Source organism: Brachypodium distachyon, chromosome 5 (genome assembly GCF_000005505.3).
Source record: "Brachypodium distachyon strain Bd21 chromosome 5, Brachypodium_distachyon_v3.0, whole genome shotgun sequence".
Lineage (NCBI taxonomy): Eukaryota > Viridiplantae > Streptophyta > Magnoliopsida > Poales > Poaceae > Brachypodium > Brachypodium distachyon.
In genome coordinates this window covers 5,871,042-5,897,889 of record NC_016135.3, presented here as the reverse complement: position 1 = coordinate 5,897,889, position 26,848 = coordinate 5,871,042, and the positions used below count along the sequence as shown (strand labels likewise).

The 26,848-nt window shown below is 55.2% G+C and overlaps 1 protein-coding gene across 1 annotated transcript; it reads right to left on the bottom strand.

Moving 5' to 3' along the window:
- Positions 1–21,922: 21,922 nt before the first annotated feature.
- On the bottom strand, positions 21,923–24,370 carry LOC100836110. Its single transcript, XM_003581041.2, has 2 exons — positions 23,175–24,370; positions 21,923–22,125 (listed from the first exon to the last, which is right to left on the bottom strand). Exons 1-2 carry the CDS (start codon positions 24,368–24,370, stop codon positions 22,113–22,115), a joined length of 1,209 nt encoding a protein of 402 aa, XP_003581089.2. The 3' UTR covers positions 21,923–22,112.
- Positions 24,371–26,848: the final 2,478 nt, after the last annotated feature.

Genomic DNA, 26,848 nt, shown 5'->3' with positions numbered 1-26,848 from the left:
ACCAGGTGAAAAGTGAGGTACGAATTGTTAGGGTTGCGAGTTTACATTCCAACATGTTTCGACCGTGGAGTTGTTATGGGACTCCTGTATCTTCTGCCTTCCACTGTAAGATTTTATTTTCTCTTGAGCTAACCCATACTTAGTCACGGTACTTAGTCACGGTAGACGTAATTTGTGAGCTGTCACTTTTGGATTTATTGATGGCCACAAATGATAGTAGTAAATTATTTCGGATAACAAAAACTTTGTTCGTTTGCTTTTGAAACTTCTTTTCTTGGGCTTGGATGCCTGAACTACGTCATTTGCTTGCTGGATCTTACTTGGTTGGTGATTGTTATGCCTTACTTGCCTGCTGTTGGGTTAAGTTTCTTTTAGACCCCATCTGTCTATCTTCTCATCTACGCTATCCTAAACAGATGCCTCCAAGACGTACCCCCAACAACAACAGATCACACACCACCAGCAACAGTGACGACCATGAGGAAGGGAACAACAGTTCAGTTAATGTGCAGACTCTGCTGGACCCCCAGACTAAATTTTTTCAGTTGGTAACCCAGCAGATGACCAGCCACCAGAATATTGACCAGAATAACCAACACCCCAACACGCCACCTCAGTTGGATATGCTTACAAGATTTCTGAAGTTGCACCCACCTACTTTCACCACCTCCACTGAACCCATGGTAGCGGATGACTGGCTGCGTTCAGTGAACAAGAACTTAGTAACTGTGGGCTGCACAGACGCTAAGAAAGTGAGGTTTGCAGCATACTTGTTGGAGGGACCAGCTGCATTATGGTGGGAGAACTACCTGATCACCAACCCGATCGAAGATGTCACTCGGGAGATGTTCCAGGATGCTTTCGCACCGCCCATATCTCCGCGGGAGTGCTAAGCCTGAGGAAGAAGGAGTTCCATAAACTGAAGCAACGAACCCGCACCGTGATGGAATATATTGAGGAATTCAACAAGCTATCTCGCTATGCACCTGACGAAGTCAATACCGATGCCAAGCGCCGTGAGAAGTTTTTGGATGGACTGAACGACGAGCTTTCCGTTCACCTGGCAGTTTCTTACACCCCCACCTATCAATCCCTGGTAGACAAGGCCTTTATCTTGGAAGACAAGATAAACTAGATTGAGGGCCGCAGGAGAAGACATCGCCATGGAAGCATTAACACTGGACCACACCAGAAGCCGCGCACCTCTTATGAAGGTAGTGGTAGTTCATCAAGGATCAAACATGGAAGCCACCGCCACCACCATATCCATGGAGGGAATGGCCACCATGAGCACTATCATGGGAATGGACGCCGACACCAGCACAAGAGCAATGACCATGGCAGTGGAAACAACAACGAACAGAATCAGAATGACGACTTCACCCAGTTTGACCTGAGTCAACTGAAATGTTTCAAGTGCCACAAGATGGGGCACTACTCGAATGATTGCCCGAAGAGGTTCGAAGGGAATGGAGTCAAGCCCACCCCGTTCCTGGAAGGTCATGTGAACCATGTCAGTGTGGAAGAAATCACAGAGCCGGGCATCGTGATTGGATCATTCCGCGTGAATTCTTTTCAAGCACTCGTACTCTTTGACACGGGTGCATCACATTCTTTCATATCAAGGATGTTCGAGAATGAGAATAAGATACCTACAAACACCCTAAGGAACTCTATGAGAGTGAGTTCGCCTGGAGGGCAAATGGGAGCGACTCAAGGATGCCGCCAGTTACCCCTAGAGATTGGAAAACACACTTTTCCCTCCGACCTTATTGTGTTGGATTCCCGAGGTCTAGACATAATTCTAGGAATGGATTGGATGACCTTATATGAATGACTTGTAGACTGTGCCAAGAGAACAATTACACTCACAACCCCTGAGAAGAAGCGAATCCGCTTCAAGTCTACTATGGAACTTAAGAGACCTAAGGTAAATTCTCTTAAGGGGATGGCCACCACCCTATCCATGGAGGGAATGGCCACCATGAGAAACCCCCGAATCGCTGCCGGAACCACCCCTCCCACCGGTGACGGTCCGCTCGCCGCTCTTTTTGACGAGGAAGTCGCCGCTGCTGATGATGCTGGCTCCGACGGCGAAGAGGAGCATCAAGTCATCCTCTCGTCCCTTCTTGGCCTGATCGCCCAGGATGCACATCGGCCGGGAATGGGAAGATCGAGGAAGGGCCTCCGCAAGAGCAAGGCGAGGAAAAGTGTCGCACCCATGGCACCCGGGGTGCCATCGGCGCACGACGCGTGGGTCGCATCGCTGGGTTCATGGAAGGATCTCACCACGGGCGGCAGCATGAAAGCGGCCCGGCAAGCTACAAGCCCGGTAGGGCTAGCGGGCCTTCGGGGAGTAATCCCGCCTAGGCACCTCCCAGGAAGGCACTTGCCGGGAGGAGGCATTCCCGGGCGCAGATTTCCACCGCAGGGCGGAGACGAGCAGACAGAGCAGCAACGCCACGTGGCGCACGGCGGGCGCCTAGTGTGCAGTTTCATCAGAACAAGGAGTGAGGCACACGGCGCATTTAATGAGCCGACAGAAGGGGCGTTATCCGTCTAGTCAGGCAAGCAGTGACTGCTCAGAGCTAGTTCTTAGGCCTTAGACCCCTAGCCGCGGCGTTGGGGCTCATGCATGCGTGCCAGCGCACCGAGGAGGAGCTGCCCAAGCTCCTTGCTCGCCACTTGTTAACCATGCCCCGTGGCACCTGTGGTATCCTCTTCGTTATAAAAGGAGGACCCCCGCCAACGGTCAAAGGGTTCGGGTTGTTGTTGGTCCGGTTCACACACACGCACGCACACACGGACGGACTGAACAGTTCTTTCTTCGGTTCGTTGGTTCACTCGTTCAACCAACAAGCAGTTCACCAACGGTAGTGACCCAGAGTGGCAAGGAGCACTTAGCCAAAAAAGGAGAGTACCCGGGAATCCATCCCCGGCAACCTGTAAACAGCCGATTTCCCAGTAATAGAAGTTCAGACAAGCAGGACGTAGTGTTTTACCCCGTAAGGTGGCCCGAACCTGGGTAAAAGTGTGTGCATGCGTTCTTGGTAGGTCTTTACGCTTTGCATCGGTCCCGCCGGCGATCGCCGGAGCGATCCCCGCAGCCGAACCTAAAAGGGGGTGCCTGCGCAGGGGGCGCGCGAGGAGAGCTCACCGGCGACCGCTGGCGGCAGCGTCTACACCAACATCGGCCTCGTCTTCCTCGACGACAGGGTCAACCACCATGCCCCCCAAGCGGGCTGGTGATCCTCGGATCAATCCGCGTCAAGCCCCTCTGGCACACACGCGGTCGCATGACGCGCAGCCTACGTCGTAGGTTCAGGAAAATCCTGAACCTTCACGAGACCAGCAACCGCAGCTGCCACCCCCACCTCCTCGGCCGTCGGCAGATAACCGACTAAGGGGGCTGGCGGCCCCCAGTGCCGGGGCCAGCCATGCGAGTGGGCAAGGTGCCGCTCGCACCGGCCAGCGTGTCGAATCGCGGGCCGAAGGCGCGCCGCTTCAGCCACGCCACGAGCACACTGCGTCGCGAGCGACACCGACGGGGTCGCACCCCGCGCACCCGGGTGCGTCCGGGGATAGACCGTAGGGCAGTCGCTCGGAAAACCAGCTGCCTCCCATGCGAACCCCGGCGGAGGCCAGCATCGTCGCGCAGGTCATGGTGCGGTACGAGCCGCAGCAGGGCACACCGGCGCACGAGGCATGGGGGAGGAGCTGGACGCGCTCCTCGCGCTCGCTGCCCAACAGCCACAGGGCGAGGGCGCCCCGGCAGGCTCCGGCCACGGGCAGAACCCGGCGCACGGAGACGTGCCCCGCGCCTCGCGACAAGAGGAAAACCCTCCCCCGCGGGGAGGCCCGCAAGGCGGGGACCCGAAGGGGTCCTCGGACTCGTCACCCACCGTCACCCTAGGCGACGCGCACGGCATCTTGAATGCCCGCAAGCAGGAGGATCTGCGGCAGCGACTGGAGCGCCGGCACCGGCGTGAGTAGAGCGCCAACGCCCGCAGGAGCAGGAGGATGCTCCTAGGGGCCCCGAGGACGGCGGCATTGCGTTCATGCGCGAGCTGCGGCGGGTGACATTGCCCCGCAAGTTGCGAGCGCCCGCGCTCGGTATGTACGACGGGACCGTGAACCCCAAGGATTTCCTCCTGACCTACACGTTGGGGATGCACGCCATCCCCGCCGATGACAAAGTCAGGGCCAACTGGTTCCCGATGGTCCTGAAAGGATCAGCAAGAACCTGGCTGCTCAACCTGCCTGCTGGGTCCATCGCCACTTGGGCGGACCTGCGCGAGCAGTTTGTGAGCGCGTTCCAAGGCGGCTACAAGCGCCCGGGAACCATGGCAGGGCTGTACACCGTAGTGCAGAAGCCGGGGGAGACGCTGCGGAGCTTTTTCAACCGCTTCTCTAGTTTCTCCTACTCCATCCCGGAGGCGGAGGCTGCCGCCATCGTCAACACCTTCGCCATCAACGTCCGGGACCCCAAGATGCGCGAGAAGCTAAGCACGCATCGGATCCGGACGACACAGGACCTGTACGCCTTGGCGCACAAGTGTGCCATGGCCGAGGAAGGGCGCTTAGTGCCCGAGCTTGCAGCTAAGGCTGCCGCGAGCCCAGGGGAGGGTTCGCAGAAGAAGAGTTCCCGCAAGCGCAGCGGGAAGCAGGTCCTCGCTGCGGACTCGGGGGCCGCTGCGAGGCCTGCGAAGAAGGCCTCGCCCGGCGGCGGGACAGGCGGCAAGCAGGGCGACGCGCCCCCCTGCCCCATTCACGCCAATTCCACCCACGATGCACGGGACTGCCGCATCCTGCAGGGTATCAAGTAGCGGCGCGAACAGCGCCACGAGGAGCGTCGAGCAGCCTGCGCTTGCTTCAACTGCGGCGACATCAGGCATCTCTCCCGAGATTGCCCGAACGACTCCAGGGTGGGGCCGAAGCCGGTCAGTGGCAACGCTGGCAGGGAGGAAGCCCCTGGGGGACGTGGCCAAGCCCGTGCCGGCAGGGAGCACCCTCCCCGGGGACAGGACAGGGCTCGTGCTGAGGAGCAGTGCGAGTCCGCCTGCACTAGCGGCCACGAGCTGGGCTCCCAGGAGCCCCGCGGCGTTGCATGCATCCATGGGGGAGCCTACGCTCTCCCATGCCATGCCGCGGTAAAGCGCCTCACCCGTGACGTGTGCGTGCTGTTGCCGGACGCGGAGCCACAACAGCCGCTAAGGTGGTCGCACGTACCTATCACCTTCAGCGCCGATGATCACCCAGTGCGGTAGCTGGGTTCAGGGGTCATACCCTTCGTGGTCTCACCGATCATCAACAACATGACGGTGACCATGGTGCTGGGGGACAACGGAGCAGGGCTGAGCCTCCTGTCCGCCAGGTTGGTGGAGAAACTCCAGTTGCCGGTACAGCAGCTGAAGCCCACTGACCCGTTCCGGGGGGTAAACCCCGGGATCGTGCGCCCCCTGGGGCGCATCACGCTGCCGGTGACCTTCGGGTCCCGAGAACCGTTCAGTACCGAGCACATAGTGTTCGACGTGGTGCACACCCCGTTGCCCTACAACGGGATCCTTGGTCGGCCGGCGCTGATCAAGTTTCATGGCAGCAACCCATTGCGCCTATGGCGTGATGACGATACCGTCCGTGTACGACGTCCTCTCCATCAAGTGCGACCTCAAGGACATGGCTTGGTGCGTTGGCGAGGTCGTTAGGGCCGCCGTCGCAGCCGATGCCGGTGACGAAGACGTTGCCGGAGACGAAGGCTCGCCAGGCGACGGCCCGGCAACGAAGAAGGCCCGCGCTGCCCCGCAAGAGCTTGCCGGGGGAAGTGCAGGCTCAAGCTCGTGCCCCGGCAAGGGCCAGAAGGTCAAGGAGGAGGCCGCCAAGGTGAAGAAGCTGCCCCTCCAACCCGGCAACAAGGAGCGCACCGTCACCGTCGGTGCGAACCTTACTGCCGAATAGGAAAGCGCCCTCATCACTTTCCTCCAGGAGAATGCCGATGTGTTCGCTTGGGAGCCGTCGGACCTTCCCGGAGTCCCTAGGGAGGTGATTGAGCATCGGCTCACGGTGCGCCCGGACGCCCGCCCCGTCAAGCAGAAGGTTCGCTGGCAAGCGCAGGAGCGCAAAGATTTCATCAAGCAGAGGTGGACAAGCTCAAGGTTGTCGGGGCTATCAGGGAAGTTCTGTACCCCACTTGGTTAGCTAACCCTGTAGTAGTGCCCAAGACGGGGAATAAACTTCCCATGTGTGTAGACCGATCTTAACCGTGCATGTCCCAAGGACCCTTTCCCTGTACCCCGTATCGATCAGATAGTTGATTACACCGCTGGTTGTGACTTGCTGAGCTTTTTAGATGCTTTTTCCGGCTACCATCAAATTAAGATGGCGGTCGAAGACGAAGAGAAAACAACGTTCATCACCCCGGTTGGCTGCTACTGCTACACGTGCATGCCTTTCGGCTTGAAGAACGCGGGCTCAACATTCCAGCGCGCGTTGCGCGAGTGTTTGGGACCTCAGCTAGGCCGGAACATGGAGGCCTACATGGATGATATCTTCATCAAGACAAAGCGCGGGGACTCGCTGATTGATGATCTGCGGGAGACATTCGATAACCTCCGCAGGATCAAACTCAAGCTGAACCCTGAGAAGTGCACCTTAGGTGTAGACTGGGGCCAACTTCTGGGTTTCTTGGTTTCACACATGGGGATAGAAGCTATCGAGAAGATGGAGGCTCCCCACAAGGTGAAGGACGTCCAGCGCCTCAACGGTTGCGTTGCCGCGCTGGGCCGCTTCATCTCAAGGTTGGGCGAGCGCGCCCTGCCTTTCTTGAATGTGATGAAGAAGAAGGGTCCAGTCGATTGGACCCAAGAGGCCGAGGCAGCGTTTCAGGATCTCAAACAGTATCTGAAGTCGCTGCCCGTCCTCGTCGCCCCCAAACCGCGCGAGCCGCTGCTACTCTACTTGGCAGCGACTGACCAGGTGATCACCTCGGTGCTGGTTGTCGAGAGGGAGGAAGACGTCCCTGGGACTGAGGCAGCGGGGCGGGGGGCTGAACAGCCCCCGGCAACCGCCTCGGCCCCGGGAACCACCCCCGAGTCGGCAACGTCGGCATCGCGCAAGCAGCTCGGGCAGCACCCGGTGTACTTCGTCAGCACGGTGCTGCGCGACGCCCGTACGAGGTACCCGCAGGTGCAGAAGCTCCTCCTGGGGATTCTGCTCGCGTCTCGCAAGCTGCGCCGCTACTTCCAGGCGCATCGCGTCACGGTGGTGTCAGGGTTCTGCCTTGAGCGAGCCCTCACCAACCGTGAGGCCACCGGAAGGGTGGCTGAGTGGAGGATGGAGCCGTCAGAATTCGATCTGCACTTCACCACCTCCAAGAGCGTCAAGAGTGCGGCCCTGGCGGACTTCATCGCGGAGTGGACATCGACGGGTGTAGAAGAGGATGAGCCGGAGACCAACCTCCCGGGCAGGCTGGACGAAGGCCACTGGATTCTGTACTTCGACGGCGCGTTCAGCCTCCAGGGAGCTGGCATCGGGGTTGTCATCGAGTCACCAACGGCAACCGAAGGAAACCCCGCTACAGTAGGGTCCATGCCGCTGACGTACCGGCATGCGTTGGCAGGGAGACTCCTCCCTGGGCGGTGGAAATCGCCCGCGACCTGAAGGGAGAGGCCCTCCCGAAAGACGACGTTGCCGCAGAGCGAGTGGCCCGGCAAGCCAAAATGTACGCCGTGGTGGACAGAAACCTCTACCGCAGGCATGTGAATGGGGTCAAGCTCCTCTGCGTGCCCCAAGACGAAGGGCGCGCGCTGTTAGAGGAGATACATCGGGGCACATGCTCCCACCATGTGGCCTCTCGGGCGCTGGCCGGCAAGGCGTTCAGGCACGGTTTTTACTGGCCCACGGCCCTGGCCGACACAGAGCAGCTGGTGAAGATGTGCGAAGCGTGCCAGTTCCACTCGAAGAAGAGCAACCAGCCGGCGCAGGCCCTGCATGTCATCCTGGCCTCGTGGCCGTTCGCGGTCTGGGGGCTGGACATCGTTGGCAAGTTGCCGAGGGCAGTCGGCGGCTACGAGTATTTGTTCGTGGCCATCGCCAAGTTCTCCAAGTGGGTGGAAGTGGAACCAGTGCGGAAGGTGACCGCCCAGGCGGCCATCAAGTTTTTCAACAACATTGTGTGCCGGTTCGGTGTGCCTAACGGCATCATCACCGACAATGGCACACAATTCACGAGCGCGGTGTTCCAAGCCTACTGCGAGGGCATGCGCACCAAGTTGCACTTCGCGTCCGTTGCTCACCCTAGGAGTAACGGGCAGGCGGAGCGAGCCAACGCAGAAGTGCTGCGGGGGCTCAAGACGAGAACCATTGACAAGCTCAAAGGCCACGGGAAACATTGGGTTGAAGAACTCCAGCCCGTACTGTGGTCAATCAGGACCACACCCAGTCGGGCAACGGGCGAAACCCCTTTCGCCCTTGTCTACGGGGCAGAAGCGGTGCTGCCCCTCGAGCTCAAGCACGGATCTCCCCGGGTACGCACATACGGCAACACCAGCCAACACGAGCAAAGGGTTGACGATCTAAACTTCATCAAAGAGCTTCGATGCCGGGCTGCTGTGCGAGCGGCGCGCTACCAGTAGGGACTCCGTCGTTATCACGACAGACGAGTCCGTCCCCGGGGGCTCGAGAACGGAGACCTTGTCCTGCGCCGGATATAAGAAACGAAGGCCGGGAACAAGTTGACTCCAAAATGGGAGGGGCCCTTCCGGGTAGTACAAGTGACCAGACCGGGGGCTGTCCGGCTGGAAACCGAAGATGGCTTGCAGGTGCAAAATAGTTGGAATAATGAGCACTTGCGCAAGTTCTACCCGTGAAGCAGCGGAGCCTGACCCTCAGGTGATGCCGCCGATGCATACCTCTCAAACTAGTGTAGCCGGGCAACCCCCGTGTGTAAACCACTGGTTATTGTGAATAAAGATAAGTGCTTTTTCCTTAATTTTAAGGTTGCCTTGTTTATTTGCATGTTCCTCGTCCTTTTGTCTCCTGCTTCAGGTGCACGGAAGTGTCTTTCCATACTTGGTTGTGAGCAGGGGGCTGCCGGAGCCTCGAAAACATAAACATGTTGCTAGATCTCTTCGGCACAGGGCATGCAGTTCCCGGGCTTCCCGCAACGGGCATCACAGGACATGTAGTTGCCGGGCCTCCCGCATTGGGCATCACGCAGACGCTGTGCCTAGGAAATAAAGTGCTCACAAACAAGTTTGACATCGACCCTTCCACGTCCGGGGGCTGGGAGGCAGGAGATTACCCATACTGCTCTGCATTTTCGTGAATTTCAAAATTTTTTTGCAGCACCTCGGGTTTGGTAAGAATCTAACGTGCAGGGCAAAGGCGGAATCTTGCGCACTGTAATGCTTGTGGACCGTCCACGGACCATGGTGCGTAGCGGTGCCTTGTGGTGCCGAGTGACCGCACCACGAGAGAATCCCGCACTCCGAGGCCCTTGACTCAGGAGGAGGTCGCCACCTGTGCCACAGCAACTTGGCATGCGGGGTGGCGAAGACTGCACCGCACTTCAAAGGGCGGGGCGCCACGGGTGCTGCGCCGATCCGTCGCGCGCGGTGGCAAGCCCACACCCCGCGCCTATAAAAGGGGCGCCCCGGCCATGGAACGGCTCAGCGCGCAACCAGGTAAAGACTGAGGAAGGGAGGGGAGCCGCAGAGGTGCGATGGGGGTGCATCCCATCAGCGCTCGGTGCCGACAGGTGCACTGCCATCGCACCCTTGTCGCGTCCTTCCATCGAGTCCGCTCCGAGGGGTGCCGCAGAGACACGGTGGGGGTGCATCCCACCAGCGCTCGGCACCGGCGGGTGCACTGCCACCGTGTCCCTGCCGCACCTCCTCTAGTGAGCGGCTCCGGGGCGAGGGCTGCCACAGAAGCACAGTGGGGGTGCATTCCATCAGCGCTCGGCGCTGACGGGTGCACTGCCACAGTGCTCTTGCCGCATCCCTCCAGAGGGCGCCTCCATAGGCGAGGGTCGTCGCGAGGACGCTGTGATGGTGCCGGTACCGACGTTCGCCGTTCGCTCCGGCCCACCGCAGCGTCCCTTCTGCGGCCCTCCGGCAGTTTTTCCCCCAAGCAGCGAGGGCTGCGGCGGGGACGCCGTGGTGTCCTCGCGGCTCGCGTCGGCGGTGGTGGCGAGGAAGTCACGACATCCCTGCTGCATCCCTCGGAACAGGCTCTTCTGAAACCAGAGGCTCCTCCAAGGGCGAGGGTTGCCGCGGTGACGCGGCAGTAGCATCGTCATCGGTGCTTGACGCCGGCAGCGATCCTGCCGCGGCGTTCCCGCTGCATCCCTCTATCAGGCATTTCCAACGGCAACGAACCAGGAGTGGACCTCCGGCAAACGCTTCGAGCGTGAGACCGAAGGAAAAGCTAAGCGCTTGCACCTGAACGGCAAACTCTCTAAGAACTGAACGTAGCTGAACGCTGCCTCGCCAAGTGTGGCCCCGGAACCTGCGCATGGCCAGGGTGTTAGAAGGAAGCTTGCGGGGGTGTGCGCTCCCCGTGTGGCTTCTGAGTCCGTCCTGGGAGGGCATGGCTTGGAGTAGTTATCCCGCAAGTGGAATGGCAGCCGCTACCGCTTGACCCCAGGTCGGCACTGCGGGTCTGTCCCGGGTCCCTTGTCCGGTCAAGGGTGAGGCGCGCGAGGCCCCGGCAACACAAAGCACAACACACAAAGGCTAAGGGAACCAGCAAGGCAGCCCCGGGAACAAGGAACAAGAATTAAGAAAAATTAAAGAGCTTGATTAACTAAGTAGTGGATGATTACATGTGCTAATAGAAATGTAATTGTTCAAACGGCGCAAAGCGCCACACTTGCAGGACAAAAACGAAAGAAGGTAAACCAGAAAACAACAGGGACGGCCGGGGGCTGCGGCAACTAAATGCCGTCGTCTTCCGCCGGGGGCTCCGGGGACGGCTCGGGGTCCGGCTTGAGTGTGGGTGCGATCATCCTTGCTGTCCAACCAAGCGTCCAGCAGAGACTCGAAGGGAAACTCCGGGTCCCGGAGGTGTACCCTCGGGAGGATCGTCCCGGCAACCTCCCGGGCGCAATTGGCAACCTCGTTGGCACCGTACTGGGCGATCCGGACGTCGAGCGCCCCGAGCTTCCCCACCAGGTCGGAGAAGAAGGAGATCAGCGTCGAGACGTCCTTGCCGTCCACCGCCGCGGCCTGCAACTCGAACCTGGGCAACAAGTCGCGCAGCGCCTGGGCGATCCTGAGTAGCTTCTCGGTCTCCAGGTGCCGCTGCACGATCAGCGTGCCATGGTGGAGCCGGGCATCGTGCGCAGCCTTCTTGGCCTTGCTGAGGTTGTTCTCCAGCGCCGCGAGCTCCACGGTCTTGACCGCATTGTCCTTGCCAGCCTTGGCAAGCTCCTCCCGGACAGTGGCCCGCTCGGTCTCGAGCCGGGCCGCTCTGTCCTTAGCAGAGCCGAGCTGGATCTCATGCCGGGCCGCCGCTTCCACCGCACCATCGGTGGCCTTGACACACAGACCCTGGATCTCGCCACGGTAGTTGGCGATCAGATCGCTCTTCTCGTCGAGCCGGGCCTGGGCTACCGCGAGCACCCCGGCGTGCTCCTTCTTGGTTTCCTCGAGGGTCGCCGCCAGCAAGTGCAGAGCTCCCTGAAGCTCAGCGCGCTGAGCCTCCAGTCGCCGGTAGAGCTTAGCTTCCGGGACGACCGGTACGTCGGCGTCCTCCAGGGCTTCCCGAGCAAGGCGTGCCTCCTCTCTGGCGAGGCGCGTCTCTTCCCGCAGCTGGGAAAGCTGTTGCCGCTCCTTCTCCACAGCTTCCCGAACCTCGCCAAGCTGGCTCTTGGCGATTGCATGGTGCTCCCTCACCTCGTTGAAAGAGGTGACGAAGGCTAGTTGTGGGTCCTTGATGGCGTCCGGGAACCGGTGCCCTCGCTCGAAGATGCTCGGATCCCAAGTGATGGGATGCCAAGCCACCCCGGCAAGGGTGCTGAGGTCGGTGTTGAGGGAGGCGGCCGATGAGGACGAAGCCCCCCCCCCCCCCAGCTGTTGGGAATATGCCCTAGAGGCAATCATGTATGATGTAATTCCCAATGTATTCATAAATATTATTAAGTTGTCCTTGTTTCAACATCTGATATGTATCATTGAATATGTGATTTGATTGTGGAACTATGTATTCATGTTGTTCGTACTAAATTGTCCTTAGTCATTGAGGTTCTGCTGGACACATAACCTAAACTAATGTGAAAGTTGGCTGATGACTCGGTTCCACTTGTCATGGGCATGGTGATGTCATTCCAGCTTACACGGACTCGGCTAAAGAGTTTAGCGAGTCGGACTGACCCATATTGAGATGCAACGAGTAGGTCATCATTTGCATGTCTCAATCAATGTAATCCTTAGACCTGAGGTTATCGCACAATCCGAGTTGTGGATCACCAACTTAGGTTCTGTCAAACGTTGTTCCATAACAGGGCAGTTATAAAGGCAGAGTTCGGGTTGACTGAGAATCAAACTGTGTGATGTGGATAACCAAGATGGGATTTTGCCCCTCCGACTGGAGAGATATTCTCTGGACCCTCTCGAGTGATATGATTCGGGAAGCATGGCCATGCGCGACTCGGTTAACTGTTAACCGGGTCGATCGACTAAGAGTTAGTCGGATGAATCGTATATCACAGATCGAGAAGAGAGTTGAACTATTAAAGGGATGACGATTAATCGCCTATAGTTTGACAAGGTATATCGTGAGGCAAAAGGGACTAAGACGTATGTCACATTGGAAGGTACGTCATCATGACTCGATGGTACTTGGGAGTCGGCACGTTCTGCTAGGAGCCGCTACCGATTGATCGATTGAGAGTCGGACTCCAATCGTGTCCAAGTCGCCATGAGCCTGCAGGGTCACACACTTAAGAGCGGGAGCAAGTATTTGGTCGGGTTGGACCCAAACCGGATTTGGGCTGACAATGCGAGTTGGACTCGCAGAGTGGATGGGCCACAAGTGCTGGAGCCCACTTCCACTCGGTATATAAGCAGGGGCGTGGGATGCCTAAGGGGCACGGTTTTTCCACTCTCATGCGTTGAGAACCCTAACCCCATTCAGTCCAACCGTCGCACCGGACCTAGCAGTCCGCCGCCGGAGCTCCTCCTCGCACGTGTGGATACCGGCAGAGGTGCTGTACGTTCAGCACTTCGACGATCGCAGGATTGGATCGGCTGGATCGGATCGAGCGACTGCACTGCATCAAGGCGCCGCATCGATAATCCGCAACTGCGCGTCTAGTGGTAATCCTCGTGGCCTTCTACCTCGGCTAGATCTTGGGAGTTCGCGTAGGAAAAGTTTTTGTTTATCTCTACGCGCCCCTTCACCCGCCACCGTAGAGCTGAGCGGGGGGTCATCTGCTTGCGCCGGGGCATCCTGTCGCCCTTCCCCGGCGACCTCCCCTTCACCCACGCCCGGGGACTGCGGGGCTGGTGAAGCTGTCACGCCCCCGGCAAGGCCCGTCCCCTGCTGGGCAGCAGACGAATCCGCGCCAGCTGCGTCCGCGGCTGCTGGCACGTCATCGGGTGGTCGCCGCTGCCGTCGTGGCCGGCGCGGTAGGGCTTGGTGCGGGAGCCGCTGCCGGCTCCTCCGCCACCCCCGTGACCTCGACGTCGGAGTCGAGATCAACCACGGTAGGCCCGGTCCCGGTGCGGGCGCGCTTGGGCCTGTAGCAGCAAGAAGTGTGAGAAGCGGCAAGCGAAAGAGTAACCGGAGGCGGACAAGGGGGGCCCAGGGTGGTTACTTTGCGAGGCCGTTGGACTTCCGGGGGGAGCGTCCCCCTCCTCTTCCGTCCCGGCAGGAGCCTCCGAGAGGCTTGCCGCGGGCGAAGTGCCACCCGCGGAAAGAGAAGGTGCGGTTGTGTGATTAACTGGCAATTGAAAATACACCGAAGGAGGAAGGAAGGAGCCGTACCAGTCGCCGGCGCCACCTACGTCAGGGCTGGGTCCTCGGCAGGTGCGATGACGGCGCCGCTAGCCCTTGTGCCGGTCGGGTCGGCGGCGCTGCTAGCATCCGTGCGCGCCCGCTTGCTCGGCGGGGAGTCGCCCCTCCTCCTCTTGCTGGCGCTCGCCGGCAAATCGGTCCTCGGGGGGTTGTGCCGGAGCGCGAAGCCCCGGAAGACCCCCCGAGCAGGTGGGCCGTAGGCGCCCGTGGGGTGCCGCAGGAACCGATGACGAGGCTGCCCCCGGTGTGGATGCCAACGCGGCCCCGCAGCTGCTGCTGAGGCAGCCGCCGCCAGGGTTGTCACCGCCGTGGCTCCGGTGGCCCCCACGGGTGTGGTCGCCGCCGAGGTACCGACGGACGCCCCTAAGGCGGCTGCCGCCGCAGAGCTGGGAGTCGCTGCTGGGGCGGATGCCGCCGCCGCCACCGTGGAGGTAGCCGCGGCCGCTGCGCACGCCCTTGATCTTCGCACGTCCAGGGGCACGTCATCACTGTCCTCCTATTCGTCGCCCACAGGGACGACTACTTGGGACGCCGCAGTCTGGCCCGCCTCGTCATCTAGAGACTGGAGGGAGGGCTAGCTGATCTCCGACTTGCCCCCGCTCTCCTCAAGCACTTGCTTCCCGCGAGGTGCCGGCACGGGAGCGCGCGGGGTCCGAGTGGGGGTATCGTCCATCAATCCCCACTTGTTGCAGGGCGGGAAGGCGGCGACTATGTCGTTGAGCCCCTCAAAGCCGGCGTGGAGGGAGATGACTCCCGGCGGGAACCTCGTTGTGGGAAGGTCCTCGCCGGATATCCCCCTCACCCACACCTGGAGGGATTCCAGATCCACGCCTTCGCGGTGGAGGCGTGTCCTGTCCCCGGAACACGCGGGCCGAGAACGCAGCTGGAGCGGTGCGACGCGCCGGGTGATGAAGGTGCGCGCCACATCGATGTCGGTAAGCCCAGCCAACCGCAAAGCCTTGATCTTCTCCAGGATGGAAGGAGATCGGCGTCGCGGTAGTACCGGTCCCGCCAGCCGGAGTGGGGTTGCGGCAACTCGGCGAGCGGGAGGATGAACTCCTTGGGGTCTTCTACGCGAACCCAGCACCAGTCCCCGCGCCACTCCTTCTCGATCTTCTTCTCCGACTGGACGATGAACTCAGATTTCATCCGGTCGCGGGCGCGGAACACCACCCCCAACGACATCGCGTTCGCGTTGTCGATCCGGGGTTAGAAGTAGTGGCGGAAGAGCGGCACCAACGGGATCACTCCGACGAACGCCTGACAGAGGAATTGGAAGATGGCGACGAGGTAGAGCAACGTGGGGTGGAGCTGCACCACCCGCAACTGGTACGACTCCATCAGCGCGTGGAGAAACAAGGAGAACGGGGGCACCAACCCGGTGAGGAGGAAGCGCCCGAACACCCGGAAGTCATTTTCCTGATGGTCGGCGCCTGCGGGGAGGATGTGGGTCTCCCCATGCTCACTGAATCAGGAGGCGACGGCGTGCTGGATCTTGGCCAGCGCCTCGCCGTTGTAGCCAGGCCGGTAGAAGGCTAGCGAGGCCCTCATCTCCTGTTTCTTCCGGTCTTTGTCGGCGGCGGCCTTGGCAAAGTGTTTTCCCCTTGGAGCAGCAGTAAAAACTTTATAGCACCCGGCCGTTTGGTAACGGCTGGTTCCGCACCCTACGGGTGCGCGGGGATAATTCCTAATCAAAGGGAATTATGCGAAGAGTGGCCTTAACGTCCCTGTTTAAGAGGGAGGTTACGGCGGAAATCACGCACCCACTACTCCGTCCGTAACGGCAGGGTACGTGGGACAGCGAAGAGACGCGGGCCCGAGGCGAGTCGGGACCCACGCGTCGGTGGGGGCGAAGCCCGGCAACCGACTGGGAAAAGCTTGTCCGGGAATAGGTGTTGCCGGCCCACGCCCGGGGGCTACTGTCGCACCAGTGGCACTCGGGGAACCACCGTTGCACGACGCGTGGGTCGCATCGCTGAGTTCCCGGGAGGTACTCACCCCGGGCGGCAGCGAACAGGCGGCCCGGCAAGCCACCAGCCCGGAAGGGTTAGCGGGGCTTCGGGGAATATTCCCGCCTGGCCGCCTCTCGGGAAGTCACTTGAGGGAGGAGAGGTTCCCGGGCGCAGGCTCCCGTCGTGAGGGCGGGGCCGAGCGAGCAGAGCAGCGGCGCCACGTGAGCGCGTGCCAGGCGCCCAGCGTGCAGTTTCGCCAGGGCGAGGAGTGAGGCGCACGGTGCTTTTAACGGGCCGGCACGAGGGGAGTTACCCATCTAGTCAGGCAAACAGTGTCTGTCCAATCCAACTTACTAGGCTCTAGACCCTTAGCAGCGGAGTTGGCATTCATGCATGCATACCAGCGCACCGAGGGGAGTTGCCCTATCTCCCTGCTCGCCACTTGTAAACCATGCACCGTGGCACCTGTGGTATCCCCTTGGCTATAAAAGGAGGACCCCCGCCCACGGTCAACGGGTTCCGGTTTTAGTTTTTTTCGTTAAGTCTAGGTTTGATTTCTTCACTAGGGTTCAGCTCGTTCGGTTCCGATCAGCCTAGTGCAACACCAGCAGTGGTCCAAAGTAGAAAGAGCACTTAGCCAAAAAGATATCGCCCCGGGGCTTTCCCTGGCAACCCTGTAAACAGCTGATTGCTTAGTAATATAAGCTCAGACAAGTAGGACGTAGGGTTTTACACTGCAAGGTGGCCCGAGCCTGGGTAAAAAGCATGTGCATGTGCCCGTGAGTAGTGTTCTCGGTATATTTTACGCTTTGCATTGGTCCCACCAGCGATCGCCGGAGCGATCCCCGTAGCCCACTACCGAACCTGAAAAGGGGGTGCCGGCGCACCCCCGGTGTCGGAGCCCCGTGCGATGACACCTCCTCTAGCGAGCAGCTCCGGGGCGAGGGTTGCTGCGGAGACACTATGGTGGTGCATTCCATCAGCGCCCAGCGCTGACGGGTCCACTGCCGCAGTGCCCCTGCCGCATCCCTCTAGAGGGTATCTCCGCAGGGAGCGAGGGCTGCCGCGGAGACACTAGGGTGGTGCATGCCATTAGTGCTCAACGCCGGCGGGTGCATTACCATAGTGTCGCTCTCGCACCCCTCCAGAGGGCGCCCCCAGGGGCGAGGGCCGCCGCGAGGACGTTGTGATGGCGGTGACGGCGTTCGCCGTTTTCTCTGGCCCACCACAGCGTCCCTGCTGCGTCCCTCAGGTGGGCTTTTCCCCAAGCAGCGAGGGCTGCTGCAGGGACGCCGTGAGGTCTTCGCCACCCGCGTTTGCCGGTGGTGGCGAGGATGTCACGGCGTCCCTACTGCACCCCTCAGAACAGGTTCCTCCAATAACAAGGGCTCTTCCAAAGGCGGGGGTTGCTACGCAGACGTGGCGGTAGCATCGTCATCGGCGCTTGTCGCCAGCGGCGATCTTGTCGTGGCGTTCCCGCCGCATCCCACAAACAGGGTCTCTCAAGGGCGACGCACCAGGCGCACGCCTCTGGCAAGCTTACCGAGCACGAGACCAAACGAAAAGCTAAGTGCTTGAACCTGAACAATAGACTCTCTGAGAACTAAACATAACTAATCGCCGCCTCGCTAAGTGTGGCCCCGAAACCCGCGTGTGGCTGGGGTGTTGAAAGGACGCTTGCGGGGGGAGTGCGCTCCCTGGGCGGCTTCTGGGTCCGTCCCGGGAGGGCATGGCTTGGAGTAGTTACCCTGCAAGCGGAGTGGCTCGCCGCTGCTACTTGACCCCAGGTCGGCACCGCGGGTCCGTCCCAAGTCCCTGGTCTGGTCAAGGGTGAGGCGTACAAGTCCTCGGCAACACAAAGCACAATACACAAAGGCAAAGGGATCCACCCCACGAGGCAGCCCCGGGAACAAGGAACAAGGATTAAACAGAACTAAAGAGCCGGATTAATTAAGTAGCAAACGATTACAGGAACTAATGAAAATGTAATTGTTCAAACGGCGCAAAGCGCCACACTTGCAGGACAGAAACAAAAGAAGATGAACAAGGAAGCAGCAGGGGCCGGCAGGGGGCTACGGCACCTAGTTGCCGGCATCCTTCGCCGGGGGCTCCGGGGACGGCTCAGGGTCCGGCTTCCGCTGCATCCCCTCGACCACCTCGTCGACAAACCCACTCACCGCCTGAGTGTGGGTAGGTTCGTCCTCGCTGTCCGACCAGCCGTCCAACAGCGTCTCAAAGGGGAACTCCGGGTCCCAGAGATGCACCCTCGAGAGGATCGTCCCGGCAACCTCCCGGGCGCAGTTGGCAACGTCGTCAGCGCCGAACTTGGAGATCCAGACATCGAGCGCCCTGAGCTTCCCCACCAAGTCGGAGAAGAACGGGATCAACGTGGAGATGTCTGTGGCGTCCACCACTGCGGCCTGTAGCTCGAACCTATGATGCGGGTCGGGGTGGCCCGATCTTTCGATGAGACTGATAACTCTCGATTTGGGTAGGAGGTGACGTTGACGATCCGACTACGGCCTAGAAAGCAGCGCCTTAGCAATCGATACACCAACTCCAGAGGGTTATTGATCACGCGGGGGCACGATCAACCTGACCACGAAGGTCTTTGTTCCTGCAAGCAATCGAAGAACAAGCAAGAACAAGATAAATAGTAGATGCAATCTAAAATTGCGAATATACTATATCAAACCAATGTCTCAACGAGACGATAAGTTGGAGTCTTGACGACGGTAAAACAGGTGGTCTAACCGACACACGCGATTACACGAAAGTAGCAAAGATGGCTAAACTTTATCTAATCAAAACCCCAGGCTCCTTAGGGGGGCTCATGGGGTATATAAAGGAGGAGGGAGAGATATTTTCGTCCACCTTGAATAAGGAGTCCGAAATCCAACTCTATCTCTAACTTTCCTAACAAACTACAACTCTTTAGTAAACAGAAAAACAGATCCGTCAGCTTGTTTTGTCCGCCACGGTCAGCACGAGTCGAATCACTTGATGGGGCCAAATCCGTTGGAAAGTTCTTGTAATTACCTTTCCAACAAGTACTTGTTTGCTTGATTTGGACTCCGGATGCGGCCTGGGTGATTAAAATAAATTCGGGTCTCCTGACAGCTCGGACCCGAATCGGATTCAACTTTAATTCGTGATATCTTTCTCTAGCAAGCTCCGAATCATGTGCCGTTTGATTTGTTGGAAGCATCGATTGTATGCATTGGTCATGAAAGAACTGTCTATTTGAACACTAGGTCATGTATAAAGGCCACAAAGTATCATGCAGTGTGGTGCTTGAGGCAGTGGCCGATCAGGATCTGTGGATTTGGCATGCCTCTTTTGGTATGGCAGGATCGAACAATGACATCAATGTTCTGCAATGCTCGAATGTGTTTGCCAAGCTCGTTGAAGGCACTGCTCCTCCGGTAAACTATGCGATCAATGGCCATGTGTACAACAAGGGATACTACCTGGTAGATGGCATCTGTCTAAGATGGTCGACCTTTGTGAAGACAATCTCAAATGCACCACCAGGGGGAGCAAGTTCTTAGTTTACCACGCAATAGGAATCATGTAGGAAGGATGTCGAGCGGGCATTTGGTGTGTTGCAAGCTCGATTTGCCATCGTCCGGTACCCTGCTCTGACCTGGTCCAAAGATCGGATGTGGGAGGTCATGACTGCCTGTGTGATCATGCACAACATGACCATTGAGAGCGAGCAGTAATGTCCAGTGTATGACACTGAACCGTATGAACGGATGGGTCCTCTAGCCAATGTTAATCATAGGGTGCCAGACGCCTTTGCTGCTTTCCTCGTCAGGCGCCAGGAAATTTGAGACACTGGTACTCATCAGCAACTTCAAGATGATCTGGTCGAGCATTTGTGGAGGCTTTGAGAAAACGTCTAGTTCTTCTTATTTGTTTGATTCAATTTGTCTGAGTTGTGATTCAAAACTTATTAAATAATTTGCTTGTTTAAATTTGCAATATTTGTAAAATTTGGTTTGGTGGGTGGTTTGCAAATTCTAGCCGGCGCACCCCCATACGGCCGAAAAAAACTGGCAGGCCGGACGCCATATGGGAGGACGGCTGGAGATGCTCTAAAAACATCAGTACCACTGGGCAGCAATGCTTTAATTTGTTACTCCTTCCTTGCTCCGTTTCAAACCATAAAATGTGGGTTTCAAATAAAAATAAAAGTTTGACTAAGATTATAAGAAAATATACTGATATTTATAATACCAAATAAGTATAACTGTGAAGATATACTCCCTCCGTCTCATATTAGGCCTTGTTTGGCACTAGTGTTTTTTTTAATGTTTTTAGGATATTATCCACTCCAAATTGGAAAACACTAGAAACTGCAAATGGTTGTTTGGTAGCAAGGCATTAGAGGAGATTATCACTAGCTTTCCACAAAAAACACTCCACTTTTGTACCATATTAAAACACTAATTATACTAGTGTTTTTTTTAAAACACTAGTGTTTTGGGTTTTGGAAACTCTAAAATACCAAAACACTGGTGACTAAAAAATACACTAACACCAAACAAGGCCATAAGTGACTTTCTATTACATGTATCTAGATGCTTTTTAGGCATAGACACATCCATATTTGGGCAATTTTGAATCACTTAATATGGGACGGAGGGAGTATATATGACGATGGATTAAAAAAAATTCTATTCTCTTCTAAATATAATATGTTCTATCTTTTTTAAAATCAAACGTTTTCAAGTTTCACTAGGTTTATAGAAAAATATACCACCATCTACAACTCTAAATTATTTTCATTTTGTTGATATTAGTATTTTTTTTGTAAACTTGTCAATTTTACAAGTTTGACTCAGGACAAAGCTATTATATCTTATATTTAGAAACGTAGATAGTAATTTAGAGTTGTAGATGTTGATATATTGTTTTATAAAGTTGGATAAACTTTTAAAATTTTGACCTAAGACAGAGTTAGAATATCTTATACAGTAGTATTTTAGAATGCAGTGAGTAGGACTCGAGTATTTAGGTACTCCGTAATAAAATTGGGAAACGATTTCATACGCCCGACTGATAGCATGCTGGCGTCATCCACGCTGGATATCGTCTGATTATGTGGGTGTGCAATCCAACTTCATCCTCTCTTTTAAAAAAAAATCCACTGCCTCTAATGTTTACTGCTTTCCGCATCTCTTCCCTCTATCATTTCTCTCTAGAATGCTTGTCTTTTCCGAGCCCTTCTCCCAACCGTTCTTCAAGCAGATGTTCCTTCCTCCATCCTTCTTCCTCCTCCTTCCCCATGGAGCTCATGCCATGGATGGGATGCCTTCATGGTGGAGCTCAAGTTCTCCCATTGAGCCCCGTCATTGACGAAAATTGCTACAAATAACCCCATCTATATTTGGCATTTATTTTCTTTAAAAAAGTACGAAACAGATCTGATACGAGTTGGACAGCATAGTTATCCTGACGGCCCTGACCCATCAAGTATACAAGAGCAGATGCAGCTCGTGGCCATCACCTAATCACCTGTATATATGCATGTAAAATGAGCAGCTGCTGATGCAACTACCGCACAGGAACAAATCATGTCAATGTAGACATATCCTTATGCCTACGCAGGCATCAGGCAGGTGTATCACCCTCTTCCTTATTGAATTACCGGAACTCCAGAAGTACGGAAGTACCTGTGTATCATGTTCATGGCCCTCCATGGAGACATATTCTAATCAACTTAGACTCTTAGAGCTAGACAAAGATAACTGAACTGAAATCCTACTTGCAACTAACAGGACAAATGCAGCAATGCCAAAGCAAGCAAACAATGCAACATCAGACTGCAACACGAGCAGAGCAGACCACATGACTCAAGACCATGTAATGGAAGGGATATGTCGAGTAGAACATAACATATTCTAATCAAGCACAAACGAGAAGGTTTTATCATAGCATCATCTGTTCCAAGTACATAACACATTCTAATCCAGTTGCATGATACACAGGTAAGGATGAAAATTTTGATACTAGACTCCCAATTTAAAAAGTTTTCGCTATTGGGTAGGAAGCAAATACAGCTCAGTGATCTTCCTTGATGGTGTCCTTGTCACTGGCATAGATAACATCCAAGATCCTCCAGCCTGCTATCCTTGTTTAAACAACATTTCTGCTTCAAGCAAAATACCACAAGGATTAGGATGAAGATAAGTAACTAATAAGGCCAACTATTATGTGGCACTGAAAGGCCAAAATAAAGCATTTGTTTCAGCAAAACGGACCAAACTTCTAGATATCCTAAACTGATTTTCAAATAGAAGAAACAACTGCTCACATAAAGTTAAAATCTCACCAAGGAAACTTCTTGTTAGATCATATCATACACTTGTCATATTGGAGGGAAATTGGCATTATAATATATCTAAATCAGAAAACTTGCATAAAGACAGGTGTGCCGGTGTGAAATATAGGATCTACAATTGAAATATGTGTGCAAAATGGGATGCTTCAGCATACGCAACTGTAAAAGTTGAATCCATTATACAACAACATTCTAACAATAACAAGTATTTACAATCTGAGACAGGTTTGAGGTTCAGAGTTGGAAGGCAGCAACTAACCATAAGAGAAACAAAGATGCAAGAGATGAACTCTTATATTTCCAACTACTGATCCCTACGTCTGTAATTTTTCTTATGTATATCTCCATTTTCCTTCTCCACTCACGGACCAATGGTCATGCACCATCCCTTATCCTACCCTAGTCCCATGCAACACCCATATTACGCAAGTTTCTCCTCGACAGGAACTCAATAAACAACTTCTATTATGACCACACACAAATAAACTTAGTGCCTACAAATTATCACACGACATGCGTCACAAATGTTGTTGATGTAGTATTCTTAAATTGTCCTAAGGAATCAATCATATACCGACACCATTACAGTTATACCAAACAATGTATCATAATGGACCACGGAGAAAATTAATGAAGACTTGTAGTATAGAAATGCTGATACTTTTCACGACTAATTGATCACAATGTGTATTGATCAAAACAGAAACGTCGACCACTCTTAAGTGTAAAGCACATGCCAAACCAAGCTAAAAGCACATGCCAAAACAAAGTTACAAACCATAGGAGATTAAAACAGTTAACATTTCATTCTCAGAACATGATAATCTAAACAAGAGCAGTAAAGGCCAAAGACAAACCTTGTAGAATCATCCTTGAGCGATGGGAATGCGGGAGGCCAAATCATCATGAAAGGATGGACCTGACCAGCCCGTTGATCCTTTTCTGTCACCTCATACACTTTACGCATTACCCTGCGCCTAATATCCAAGTAGAATCTGCATCGACCCATCTGCAAGAACACAAACTCAGCATTGTCCCCCGCCTGGCTTATCCGCACAGCATCAGTATGCTCTTCCTCAACCATGACATCAGGCATCCCCAAAGCAGCACGCATCTCACGCAAGCATATTGTATCCACCAGAAAGAAGTTGTCATCCTCGTAGAGCCAGATGCGAAGCTGAAGCTCCTTCACACCGATGAGGTAAACACCAGAAGCATCTGCACGTGAGAATGCGGTATCTATCCCTTCTTTATATCGAATAGATAACTCTACCCCTTCCGGGAGTTGAATTGTGAAGAAACTTGAGTTTGCCAAATCCAAGACAAGAATGTTGTTGCAGGTGCCCCCAGCCATGTAGATCCTATCATTGACGAGTAGAGGTTGTGGTTTCCACTGCGGCTCGGGTAGTTGTGTCGTGGCTTCGGTACGCATGACCCAGGCACCATCTTGCAACACATATACCTTCCCAAATATCTCCCCAATAGATCTTCTGCCCATGAAATGGATCTCCATTGCCAGCCACTCGTAGGATAGGCAGCCATCACCTCCTTTGGAGAGGAAGCAAGACATGGTAAATATATAGCCGTTGATATGTTTTGTCATGGCATGTTGTGGGGGTGGTGGGAGGACGGCCACACCTCTCTCAGGGAACAGTGGGTTGTGCACTTGATATATGATGGGTCCGTATTTCCGGAATTCAGAGATGAAGACGCTGCCGTTCCAACATTCCCGGATCCTTATTTCGGCGTCGGTGTCCAAGCTTATGGTTGTCATGCGGCGGAGGATGGTAGCGAGATCTGGCTCTTCGGTCTGGGTCAGCAACGGGACGAAGCGAGAAATAACATTGGGCCTGTATGGGAAGAACACGTCTTTGACGTACAAGCCAAGGAGGCGGGGTGGGTGGAGCTCGCGGAATCGGCGGAGGAAGGCCGGGTCGGCGGCATGGTGGAACCAGCGCTTGCAGACGAGCGTGGCGCGGAAGAGGGTGGTGGGGAAGCCGACGCGGAGGATGATCTCACGGAGGAGGTTGTCATCATCGAGCACCTTGGACATGATGTTCGCGACCGCTGCCGGTGAGGGTGGGGAATCCATTTTCAGCCAATCTCTGTGGAGGGTGCGGAATTTTAGTGATCAATAAGGTGGACGTACACAAATTTTCTTGAAACGGAGGGAAAGAAAAAATGGATTTTGCACTTCTGATAACATTCCCACCCTCTATATCTGCGACAAGTAACATTGGTCGGAAGGAGCAGAATATTTGAGACAAGTGCGCAGGGAGTAGAAGCTAGGGGCAGAAGAAGACTCACTTGGAATCGGAAGCTTCGTGGGTGCGGAGGCACCGACAAGCCGTTGGGGGCTGGATTTGGACCGCTCCCGTCAATGTGGCGCTTGTGGTGCTTTTGAGCAGAGCAGGTGGTAATAACACCGAGGAGGCCGGGACATACAAGCGTCAAGCCACAATTTTTTTTCCGCAGCGGGTCAAGAAAGGTAAGTTCCCACCGAATTTAGGTGTAGCCTAGCCACATTCCAATTTTATCTTCCTGTTTTAAAAGACAAAACAAAAAATACACGGTGAACTTCAAGGGAAATTGACTTTCTTGATCAAGTACTGCTACGAGTAAAACAAATTATATAAATTTGTATTTATACACCCTCTCGATTTACAGTGCATTATAGTATTGGGGAGGACTAATGGGCAGACGATCGCCCGGCGCGGACGAAATCTAACCAGATGAATCCGAAATTTCGACCGAACGAGGAAGAAGGAGAGCCGCCGCCGCCGCCGTGGATCCGCATGCCGACCCTGGACCAACGGCGGTCTTCCACTACCTGCTCCGCCCTGCCCTCTCCAACTGCCACCACCGCCGGTCCGCCGCCAACCCGGCCATCCCTCTAATAAGCCGGGATCCGGCTCCGGCCCCGGCCCCGGCCAACTCCCCTAACCCTAAGAAAGGTTGTCGGGACGTACCTCTCTTCTCCACCATCACCTCCTCGCCTCCGCCATCGTCAACACGGGCCGCCACGTGTCTCCGGCTCGGATCTGACTCCCCCTCGCTGTCTTCGCCGCGGCTGGCCTTGACTTTGCCTGTGCCGCTTGCCCGATCGAGAGGAAGAAAAGGGGGCGAGACCAAGGAAAGAGAATCGGTCGGGAGAGAGAGGAGATTGCGAGAGAAAAGAATGTGGGGATAAGGAAAGGGGTGGGGCCTGGACAAATATTTTGCGCAAAAAAACTAAATACCGATCGCATTCCGCGCGGTTAGGCGCCAGAGAGGGAATCGGTGTATAGTATTACCAGACTAAAAGCTCTTTCATAGTAGTTAGTCTTGTTTACCTGTATGATGATAAGCTGACAACATAGGGATAGAGAATAGAAAAACTCACAGCAGGGAGAAGCAGGATTGTTGTCCTGCGTTTGCCGGAGGATGCGCATTGTGTAACAGCCGTGAGTTTGGGGGCGTAGAGTTGTGTCGAGGATTATGTTCGCGCTGAAGCGTCGGTGCTGTCATGAGAGCGAGGAAGTGTCGTTCTGGACTTCTGGTGCTGATTATTTGCCATGTGGTCTGACTAGGTGCTTCCATTCCTTGGTATTATTTGCCATGGTGCTCGTCGGTGTACGAATATGTTGGTGTGTGGTAGTCTTGACGAAATGAGACGCGGTGGTAGGTTATTTTTACAAGTGTCTTCTTGCTAAGACGCTAAGAGGCAGCCACACCATTCTGTCCTTGTGTATGTGTCTTTTCATTGAGCAATGGAGGTTGCGATGCTATTACTGGTTTTCAGTTTGCAATAAATAGGGTCAACAAGCACAAATCTGGAGAAATGACTGCTCATCTTCTTGTCTGCTCTGCTTGTTGGTCAGCTCCTACAGAGCTGTTAAGACCTCGGTTGATTCTCCAGTTTTTTATTTGACCCTGTGTCTGCTCTTTGACTTTACTGACGCTGCGGTGTTATGTGGATTTCAAACGAATGTGTGGTTAGAAGAGCATATCTAGCAGATCGTATATGATGCTGAACTAGCAAATAACCGCCGGGTCACGGTTTTGGCTAAAAAACTGTTGGAATTTAGGGTTAGGCTCAAAGCCTAATCTGAAATTAATTCTTGAAAAATCTCAAAAGCCCATTCAGAATGATGAGGAAATGGAAATAGTCCCACCTTGTTAGTTTAGGGGGAGTTGGACCGATATATAAGGTATGTTTGTTCTCACCTCTTGAGCAAGTGAGCAAGGGAAATCCCCACGCGCGCTCCTCCTCCTCCTCCGCTCGCCTCGCCACGCCAATTAGGATCATGGTGTAGCTCCTGAACCCGCCATCCTAGTGGAAAATCTTGAACAAACACGTGATGAGATTCCTGAGGAGTATGACAATGAATCCCCTATGAGCGGTAAACGACAAAGGATTATTAAACCTTGTGGATGACATCCCAAAAACCATTGATGAGGCCTTTACATCTCCGGATGCAGACTATTGGAAGGAAGCCATTCGTAGTGAGATGGATTTTATCATGGCTAATGGTACGTGGCAGGTCGTTGA

Excerpts from the sequence above, each read along its gene's own strand:
- LOC100836110 (XM_003581041.2), bottom strand. The coding sequence starts at position 24,370 with ATGTCCAAGGTGCTCGATGATGACAACCTCCTCCGTGAGATCATCCTC.